Raw genomic sequence first — 10,253 nt, forward strand, 5'->3', positions numbered from 1 at the left:
GGGTTCAGAATCTGGGTTACGCGATCCCTCTCAGCTGTGTGCGTCTGACTGTCCCTACAGTGGGGCAGGACAGAACTCAGCAGCAGGGCGTGTATCACACAGGCTGTAACGGACTGGTGCATATGAATGAGGGACGCCAGGGCCACGGAGCAAATCCAGGATTTTGGAGACGTGGTGGCTAGAGTTCTACAGCTCATATGGGTAGAGACCTGCTCCTCCGGAGCTGCTGGGCGAGAGTTCTAATCCCCACAACGGCGTCTGTTGTCCGCAGACACGGATTCTTTCACCCACGCATCCCAGGGGGAGGGAGATGGCTACTTTTTGGGGGGGGGGGGGAAGAGAAAGAGGGGAAGAGGCTCCTAGAATAGGGACGATCCCGCGTCTGACTGCAAATCAAGAGGAGAAGGGCAGAGTATAAAAAATGGCAAGCAGGAAAGGCTAGTACAGAAGCCGAGGAGGAGACAGCCGCGGACGCTGAGTCAGAGATGCGGATACTCCACGATGCCAGCTCAGGAATCCAGCCGCTTCTTTGGAACAGTGCTCGGGGCGACGGGCTCACATCTTGGGGAAGCTGGCCAGGTTGGCGATGCCGCAGGCGTTGTTCATGTTCCGGGCCATCAGGATATAACCCTTGTTGCCCCATCCCTCTCCCCAGCTGCGGAGAGAAAGGAGAGGGAGTGAAAAGCTCTGCCTGGATTCATTGGCCCTTCCCCAGCTCTGTAAGATCACCCTGGCCCAGTGCCACCTTTCCTCACCACGGGGCTCCTGGCAGAGGAGGCAGGCGCCCTTAGAAGGCACTGGCTGGCATTGTATTACCTGTTCTTGATGATCCAGTGTTTGCTGCCCTTCTGGGTGCCGTATCCCACAGCCAGCACCGCGTGGTTGATGTTCTCAGCGTTGCAGCTTTCATCGTAGTACACACCTGGGGGACGGAAGGCGGGAGTCACTCACGGGTATAACAGCACCAGACTGGACCAGCCCCTCAGCCCAGCTAGCCCAGAATCTTGTCTCTGATAGTGCAAGAACCCCACAGTTGGCGGATGTGGGATAATCTGCCTGCCATGTTAGATCTCATCCTGGTCTCTAATAGCTAGAGCTAGGCTTAAACCCATCCCCCTCTCCGTGCCTCGTTTCCCCATCTGTACAATAGGGATAATGATACTGACCTCCTTGGCAAAGCGCTTTGAGATCTACCGATAACCCCTAGCTCTTATCTAGTGCCTGTTATTATTAAATCCTGAAGCACAAGGTTTAATATCCCTTCCAAAAACGGTGCGAGTTCATGGCGACAACTCTGGCTGTGCGTGTTATCTACATAAAGGTCTCAGCTCTTTTGGGATCTTGTTAAGTTCTTGGTCTCAATGCCTTCCTGTGGCAATGAGTTCCGCAGCCCAATTACACTCGGTGTGGAAAAGACTGGAAATGAAATGCAAGTTGTTAACAGTGAGGGTAATTAACCACTGAAACAATTTACCGAGGTGCAAGGTGGGTTCCCCCTCACAAGCAATTTTACAGTCAAGACTGAACTAGACGGCCTATCTTAGTAAAACAGCCCAATGGGAGTTAATTCAGGGGAGTCCTATGGCTTGTGTTAAACAGGAGGTCAGACTATCAGAGGCAATCAAAGTCCAAATGTCTTGATCAAGGTGTAGTCAAAGATCCAGACTCCATAGAAAACAGTAATAAGTAAATAAAAAGATTTGGGGATCCATTCAAAAATGTCCAGCAGTCCAGATTTGGCCCGCAGTCCGCCTATCGACTACCCCTGTTGGATGATCACCCTGGTCCCTTCTGGCCTTGGAAGCTAGGAATCTATTTCCTTTTAATCCGTTTCAAATTTGGCCACCTTTTAAATGTCATCAGCTGTCCATGCAAAGCATTACAATCAATGCTACGTGCCGTTAGTTGTTACGCTGATTGTTACGAGTCAGCCCATTGCCTGCAGGGTGAGGATCCTGCTTTACAGCTTGGGCACGCAAGCCTTCAAACACACACACCCTGTCCAGGGCGTCATCATTACCATACAAGGGGGCACACTCCACACAACTCACTGTGTGGGAGAAGCTATCCCAGAACCCAGCTCCTGTCTGTTCTACCTGTGTGTTAAAGACCTGCTGGCACTTCGCATTAGATCAAGGGAAGCCCTTGGTCAAAATTTCTCCTCTTCATCTGTCTGCCCAGCGGCTGCCTTCCACCCCAGAGGTGGCTGCATTTCCGTGGCGTTGCACAGCACAGGGTGGAAGGTGTGATGATGATGGAGTGGGATGAAATGCGAAGAGTGGGGTCTGACCCTCCCCTCGATGCCCAACGTACCTGACACCCCCTTCCACCAGCAAAAGCCAAGGCGGAGTAGACCTCACCCTATGGGCAATTCCCAGACCATCACCTGGGACTCATAAGGTTCCACTCTTCCTACCTCTGCTGTAGAACTGGAAGGACGACAGGCTGGCATCAATGCCCACAGATACAGGCCCCACCCTGGCCACAGCTCTCTTCAAGGCCTTCTCATTCCCTTCTGGGATTTCCTTGTACCCGCGACACTTGGCGGCTTTTCCGGTAGGGCTGTACATGCAGCTTTCATCCTGCAGGGGGCCGAGAGAGCAGCAGATAGAGCAGGTTGCAATTTCACCGTCAAAGGAGGTTTTGGGGGGATGGAAACTGGCTGTTTTGTCGACTTGGAAATTTCCAGGGGATTCTGATGATTTTTTTCTAAGTTTTATAGAAAACCCTTCCCCCCCCCCCCCCTCCAGTTTTCGGCAACCAAAACTGAAAAGGTCTGGCCGGTTTGAGAGAACCGACCGGCTGACATTTTTCCTGTTTCCGGTTGCAAAAAAAAACCCCACATGTAAAAATTTTGGTTTCCAATAAAAACTCGGAAAACTTTGTGGGAAAACAAAAACGTTTTCAATTTCATCCAAATTTTGTGCGGGAGAGAAAATAAATAAATAGAATTTCCCAGCCTGCTCTTGTGATTAGAGCCAGGCAAGAGCAAAATACCTGGTAACCCCTAATGTTTTCCTGATACCCCAGGAAAACATCCTCCTCCATCATCCTGGTCAGGAGCTTGGAACAACTGTCCCAGGGCGACAAGGACACCTGCAGAACCCATCCGGGGTTTTACGGGAGAACTGCCCTGCTGGGGCACGGGGACGGGGTCAGTACGCAGTAGCCTGGGTGCACTGGAGAACGCTGCTAGCTCTGTAACGAAGCTGCTGCTGCTCATTCCCGGGCACTGCGTGAACTGTAAGTGCAACATCCAGCCAGCACAGCTCTCTCACAATCTCTCCAGCACAGAAAAGGGTAGTGTGGCCAGAAGGGGCCTGCTCAGGACGAAGTAGCAGCAGCAGCCTGGGAGCTGGCTGCAGAGGAAGGCCAGGTAGCGTGGGAGTTAGGAGTGACAGGTTGAGAGGCAGGGAACAGCTGGGCCGCGGGGGGATTAGTAGCCAGGAGGCTCAGTTGTGAGTCGAGCTGGGCAAATAACTGATTTTTCAAGTCAGGTTGAACCAAATCTGAAATATTTCTGGTGTTTTTGATGCATCAAAGCAATCGGGGCTGGGGCTGTTCAGGGGAGCCGGGCCTGGAAACGGGGGCTCCTGCCTGCCAAGGGAGTGCCCTGGCAGGGCTAGAAGTTATAAAGGGGGGCACAGCACCACCATCGCCACCGCTGCCTCTTCTTGGCGACTGGCCAGAACGATTCACGTCAAAATCGGGGCTCGTTTTGCCTCGACCAAAACTGCATTTTTCCTGGAGTAAACTAGGTGTCCTGGACGTTCTGCCCAGGTCTGGTGAGGAGCCCTGCCCCGTCCCAGGAGCTCTTAGATCATGGCACAGCTCCCTGCATCAGGCGTCTGCAGGAGACGCAGAGCAGCTGCCAACGGGCAGCTACACAAGCGGGCAGGTAGTGGGAGGCATCTCGACAGGGCAGGGCTGGCCCAGGTTACTTCCCCAGCGGCAGCAAGGGGGCAGCAGGAAATCAATGGTCACTAGAGTCGTCATCTAGTGACTACCCCTTATCTGGGCTGGATCAAGCCAGCTCCACTCACTGCCATCCTCTGGGCAAGAAGGTGGGAGACCCTCTCACCCAGCCTTGCAAAATTCTACTCCAAGGTGTTAGCGGCTGCATTGCCCTTGGTGTCAGAGGGAAGACGACCTCACGCCTGGGCTGGTGCATAGCCATAATCCCCCCCTCCGCCCCTAACTGCTCTCATCTCTGTCGCCAAGTTGATAGGCAGAGCCGAAGCCGGGGCACTGACCTGGCCGATGTAGGGGTAAGAGTCCTCCGAGTCGATGCCCCTGTTCTCCTTCACGTACTCGAAGGCGTTGGTCATGTAGCCGCCCCCGCAGCCGTCGTTGTTGGTCACGCAGTCGACCAGGTTCTGCGGGCTGAGACCCAACAGCTTCCCCGTCTGCCGCTTGAGCTGCCCCTCCAGGGCCCCGACGGAGCTGAAAGCCCAGCAAGAGCCGCACTGACCCTGACGCACAGGAGGGGAGATGGTCAGAAGTGAGAGGCTGTTCCTAGCCCGAGGAGCAGAGAGGGAGAGCAGAAAGCAGCCAGCGTTTGTGGCTATTTCCCCCACTGAAATGTAAGGATCTCACGGCAGAGTCAGAGTCAGATCTTGGTCACCCTGGCGTAAATCCGGAGCCACTCCACCTCCGTGGAAAGGAGCCCAGACTCCGGCCGCTGGCTCTCTGAGCTGGTCCTGAAAAGTCCCAGCCAACAAGCGAAGTGCAGTGTAGGGCAGCCATACGGTTCAACCGGAGTGGACAAGGAAGCGCCGAGCTCGGAGAACAGCACTGCTTACCTGGTTCTTCACGGGCGTCACGTAGCCCTTCTTCCTCCAGTCCACCGAGTCCGGCACCTTCTCCTCCCAGTCGGGAACGTAGACCGTGTCATTGCTGGGCCCACGCGACGGAGGGACCTTCAGCCCCGTCATCTTCTGCACCACCTCCTCGCTGGTCTAGGGAAGGAGAGGCGGACGTTTGGCAAAGCCGGGCGCTGGCGGACAGTTTTGTAGTCGCCATTGGGCCAGAGCTGCATTGGCCCAGCGCGGCAGGGGCAGTGACCCAAAGGCACTGCCTGGGGAATTGCATGGTAGAGGAGAACTTTAGCATGGCTAAACCTGCCGGGCTGGCACCCGCCCTGGGTGGAGAGGAAAACGAGCTTCTGCCAAGAGAGAATTCCCCTCTCTTGCCCGGCCGTGAACAGTGTTTAAGCTGGTGCGGCATGGACCCAGGGGTCAAAGCATTCAGACGTGGAAGCAGGTTGTGCCACTAGGGTCCGGCGGCCAGACTCGGTGAACGGACAGACGGGGATAGGAACAAAGACCTGCGCTCAGACGCTTGGTGAGATCTTCTTCCCCACCTTGTTAGCATATGCATCACAGCAGCACCTTCACTGGGCTGGAGCAGGGGATCGGTGTGCGGGAAGGGGTGCGGGCTCCGGGGTGGGGCCAGAAAGGAGGGGTTCAGCGTGCAGGAGGGGGGCTGCGGGCTGGGGCAGGGAGTTGGGGGCTGGGAGGGGGTGCGGGCTCTGGGGTGAGGGCAGTGTGCGGAGCCCCGTGTCCCCCACCCAGGAGATGGACCTGCTGGCCGCTTCTGGGACGCAGCACGGTGCCAGGACAGGTAGGGACGAGTCTGCTCGAGATCCCGCAGCACCGCCGACCGGACTTTTAACGGCCCATTGGCACTGACCGGAGCCGCCAGGGTCCCTTTTCAACCAGGCGTTCCGGTTGAAAACCAGACACCTGGTCACCCTAAGCCGAACACCCCGTCGATGACCGTGGGATAGACGGACAAAGGGTAACATTGCTGCAGCGCCTGGGGATAATTCACAGAGGATTCGGAAATACCCTGGCATGTCATCCACCTACCATGTCCCCCAGGTGGTTCATGGCCAGTTCGTAGGTGTGGGTGCCCAGAGAGAACTCCAGGTTGTGGGTGGTGATGTACTTGAGGTTCTTCTCCCAGATCAGCCGCCGCGAGAGCTCGTCCATCTGCGAGGCAAGGAGGATTCAGGAATGGAAACACACCGGGCCATTGGACACCAAGGGCCGGACCCTGCTCAGACTCCCGCCGGCGCTAGCTTGGGAGTTACAGCAGGGTCTGGAGCCCACGTGGTGGGGGTGAGAGTTATCGCTGTCCCAGTGCACCGCAGAGATCGAGAGCACTGGAATAGGGCCTCCCATATTGCCCTGGATTGGCAAGGTGATGTCCCGGGTCTTGAACCCAGGCCTAGGAGTCCCCAGACACCTGCCACCCAATGGCTACTGAAGCCCACTGGGCTGAGAAGCTACCAGGGCTATAGCCCCACCCCCAGGAGCTCTGATTGGAGGATCGCCCAGCTCCACCGATTGGTCCAGCTATGCTATTTAAGGAGAAGGAATAGGAAGTTTGTCTGAGGAACCAGGTGGTTTCCTGTTGTGGCTGCGTCGGACCCTGCTTGTGCCTGGCCCCCGCACCCCGTCCTGGTTCCTGTTCTGCTCCTGCTGCTCCTGTTCCCACCGTGCTGGCCTCCAGTCCTCGGTGACCAGTCCCGGCTCCGACCCTGGCCTCAGATTTCTGCCCTTGACTCCGGCGTGACCCTCGGCTCCGGCCTTTGGCGCCTGACCTCGGCTCTGACCCTCAGCTTCCATGGCTGGTTCTCCCTCTGGCTTGATCCCTGGCTCTGGGAACTGGCAGTGGACTCTGGTGCTGACCCTTGGCTTCGTTCCCCAACCTGTACCCCTGCTCCACCCACTAAACCTGACCGCCTCTATCCCAGTCCATAAGAGCCAGTCAACATCCAGGCGGTGCATGATTGCTTTCAAGCTTCATTAGAATTCCCCGGGCTGGCCAAAGCAGTAACAGGGTCCCTTGTCCCTGGGGGGAGGGACAGCTCAGTGGTTTGAGCATTGGCCTGCTAAACCCAGGGTTGTGAGTTCAATCTTTGAGGGGGCCATTTAGGGATCTGGGGCAAAAATCTGTCAGGGGATTGGTCCTGCTTTGAGCAGGGGGTTGGACTAGATGACCTCCTGAGGTCCCTTCCAACCATGATATTCCAGGATTCTAACAAGTGTCTGGGGGGTGCCGCGGATGGCCCTCACCTTGTGTGCCAGCGGGCCAAGGTTCAAATCCTGGACGTGCCTCGTGCAGGGGATAACTTGGGACCTCTTATGCAGGAGGGTCAGGCTTAGGGGCTCATAAGGGTCTAGTCTAGCCTTAAGTTCTAGTCCTACGTTCCCCCAGGGTCATACAGCCACTCGGCCTTTCCCCATTGCTAGGTCCTACCCTCTTTCGGGGGTCTCCCATAACCCCTCTGCCACTGAACTTCTAGCCCCACAAGACCCGCTCTGCCCATAACACTAATCCCTCCACTCCACACCTTTCCAGCCCCAAAGCACTTGATCGGCCACTCGAAAACCAGCTGCCGCGTTCTCAATAAACCTCAGTGCTCCGGCTGCAGGGGGCCTCACTGTCCGCACCCATTGACGCTGGGGCAGAGTGGGTGTAAAGTGCTACCGGTCCCCCTGACGTGGCAGAGCTCTGCAGCGGTGCAAGCGGCGACCACAGGAGGGCGAACCAGCCCCACAGTCTTTAGCAGAGGAGACAGACCTAGGCTCTGGATCTCTGTGCGCGCTAGCAGCGCGGCTGCTGCTTTTGGGGCCCGGCCTGCCGAGCGTTCAGCCCCACAGCTATGCTGAAGCCCAGTCCCCGAAGCGTCCTGACCCGTATGGAGCTGCCAGACTCCCCCGCCCCGGGTACCTTGCCGTTGTACTGTTTGTGGTAGGTTTTCTTCCATAGCTCCCACTGGGAATCCAGCGCCTCCTCTGGGTACACGCTGGCCTTCACTGCCGGGAGCAGCAGGGCTAGGAGGCTGATCCACCACATCCTGCGAGGGCGGAGGGGAAAGCCATGAGCAGGGCAATGTAGGAGGGCAGCATTGGACAGGTTAAAGCGATACGAGACACTCCCCCCACCCCGGACAACCTCCAACCGCACTGGGTCAGTACAGACCCCCCTGGCACTGTATAGGTTGCACCCCCTGCATGCACAACACATGGCAAAATGTGGGCCAGGTCCCCCTCTAGTGGCCAGTCCGCATAGAGGACAACAGCCTACTACAGCTGCCAGAGCTGCCCTTTTAGCTCCAGTGGTGGAAGTCCGGGCTGCGGAGCTGAAAGTTCAAACCCGGCTGATGACCCACAGGGGAGGGGGTGTCATGCCACCGGCAGGCGTTAGTGCCCTGTTCTAACCCAGCTGCAGCTCAAGCGATTGCCTCCTGTGTGTTACCCCTGCGGCTGCAGGTAGCCGGGGCCTAGCGTTGCTGCGGGGAGGGGGAGGGGCTCCGGCGCTGCCCCATCCCGCACCGCGCCTGCCCCGTGACTAGAATGAGGACTTTGCTCCTGAATTCTGGCGACACGGAGCCCTCAGAAGCACTCCACTCCCCAAAGCCTGGCCAGAGGGAGGGGTTTACACGGGGCCGGTCAATGAAAACCTCCGCCTGAGCCAGACTCCTTTTTCACCAGCCGGATCCCAGCCCCTGGACTCCCCCCGTCGGATGCGCAAGCAGCCGTCACATGAGCCCCAGCAGCTGTTTCCCATTAGGGCCTTTTGGCGGACGCCTGGGAGATTCTGGAGGAATGCAGGGCAAGCCGGCTGGGCTCGTTAACTCTCCTTCACAGCAGCGCAGCCTGGCGAAGGCCGGCCCGGGATAAAACCCACCACGGCTCATTGCTGCCTCATCTCCCCCTCAGTTCAAGGCATTTCCCACAGGCGGGTAACGTTCTCGCCACCTTACAGATGGGGAAACTGAGGCCCAGAATGAGGCCCAGACTGGCCCGAGGTCTTGCAGCAAGTCAGCAGAACCCAGGTGTCCTGGCTGCCAGTTGCTCTAACCATTGGGCTGCCCTGCCTTCCCTTAAGCCTGCTTTCCCCATTTCCCAGCCTAGGAAATGCAGGGCAGCGTGGGGAAGGGACGTGTCCCAGGGGCATGGAGCTGGGTGTAGAATGCAGGTCCCCCGACGGTCGCTCCTGCCCTCAGCAGCTCCTGGGATCAAGCCCTGAGCTCCCACGTCACAGCCAGCGTTATCACCGCTGTCACGCTCGCCTCAGCTCCCTCTGCCCGCGTCCACCCTCCAGCCCTGCCCGGCACCCAGGATGAACGGACGGCTCCTCCCGCTCTGCCACCACCCGCCTTCCCCGGGCTGAGCTCAGCTTGCTAAATCCTTCAGAAATCAGGGACCACCAGAGCGGTCTAATGGCTGGAGCACTGGACTGGGCACGGAGCATCTGGGTTCTGTCTCTGGCGTGACCCTAGGAGAAGTCACGTCTCCTGTTCCGTGCCTCAGTTTCCCCTCTCTCACCTTTTGTCTGCCTGGTGAATTCTGAGTGGAAGCCCTTGAGGGCGGGGGCTGTTTCTCACTCCAAGTATGCACCGGACCTAGCCCAGTGGAAGCCCAGGAAAGCCTCCAAGCGCTCCCATAAAACTAACAACAAGCCAGACTCCCCGTTCGGTTTACAAGCCGGGCTATCAAGCTGGACTATCAACCCGGGATCCCAAACTGCTTCCGTTCCCCTGGGCCAGGGGGGAGTTCAGCCCCAGCAGCAAACTTCTGAAACTGCCCCAGGCCTCTGCAGGCTGGTCCTGCTGCTTGGGGGAGAAGGAAATGAAAGCGAACAAAGAACCTATTCCGAGAGCAGCGAAAGCTACTGCCTGGGGTTACGAAACCTCTTCTGCCCCCCAAGGGAGAGCTCTGTAATCTGTACCACAGGGCACAGGCAGGAGAAACTTTCTGCATCATACCCCACAGGTATGGGGCGCTCGCTCCAGCTTTGGAGTGAGCAGCCTCACCCAGCAGCCCTGGCGGCTATGGCTGGAGAGCGATCAGATCCCCCTTTGCTGCTAAGAAGGAAAGCGGGGCTCACCTGTAAGTCATGGCTGCTCTCGGATACCAAAGTTAGCAACCGCTTCTCCGTGCCCCGAAGAGACGCCGAGCGGAGATGAGAGCCGGGATGTTGCACCTCTGCTTGCCTGCTAGTTCTTTTTATGCTGGCTGGATTGAGGAAGTCGGGCAGGCGGCTGGAAAATATGGGCTGTCAGTTTCATGCAGGGTTTACTCAGATTTGCATATGGGCCTGGCCGGGGAGTGGGGGGCGCTGCAGGGAGCGGTGCTGGCTGGGTGTTCGGTTTCACATGACCTGCAGCTGCCTGCAGAACTTAGTCACCTCCCTGCTTCGCAGGCCCAGCTCCCACCCGGCCTTGCCCCCTGGGGAGT

General features: G+C 57.7%; 1 protein-coding gene across 1 annotated transcript; it reads right to left on the reverse strand.

Annotated features, from left to right (window-relative positions):
• Positions 1–328: 328 nt before the first annotated feature.
• On the reverse strand, positions 329–9,982 carry LOC135892183 (cathepsin K). The gene is made up of 8 exons (XM_065419894.1): positions 9,904–9,982; positions 7,741–7,867; positions 5,871–5,993; positions 4,803–4,958; positions 4,254–4,472; positions 2,417–2,582; positions 817–922; positions 329–655 (listed from the first exon to the last, which is right to left on the reverse strand). Exons 1-8 carry the CDS (start codon positions 9,912–9,914, stop codon positions 556–558), a joined length of 1,008 nt encoding a protein of 335 aa, XP_065275966.1. The 5' UTR covers positions 9,915–9,982; the 3' UTR covers positions 329–555.
• Positions 9,983–10,253: the final 271 nt, after the last annotated feature.

The sequence above is a fragment of the Emys orbicularis genome, chromosome 20, assembly GCF_028017835.1.
Source record: "Emys orbicularis isolate rEmyOrb1 chromosome 20, rEmyOrb1.hap1, whole genome shotgun sequence".
NCBI lineage: Eukaryota > Metazoa > Chordata > Testudines > Emydidae > Emys > Emys orbicularis.

Coding starts and splice junctions, on each gene's coding strand:
- LOC135892183 (XM_065419894.1), bottom strand. Junction 4,473..4,802: donor TGACGCCCGTGAAGAACCAG/GTAAGCAGTGCT, acceptor CCTGTGCGTCAG/GGTCAGTGCGGCTCTTGCTG. Junction 656..816: donor CACTGGATCATCAAGAACAG/GTAATACAATGC, acceptor TTCTCTCCGCAG/CTGGGGAGAGGGATGGGGCA.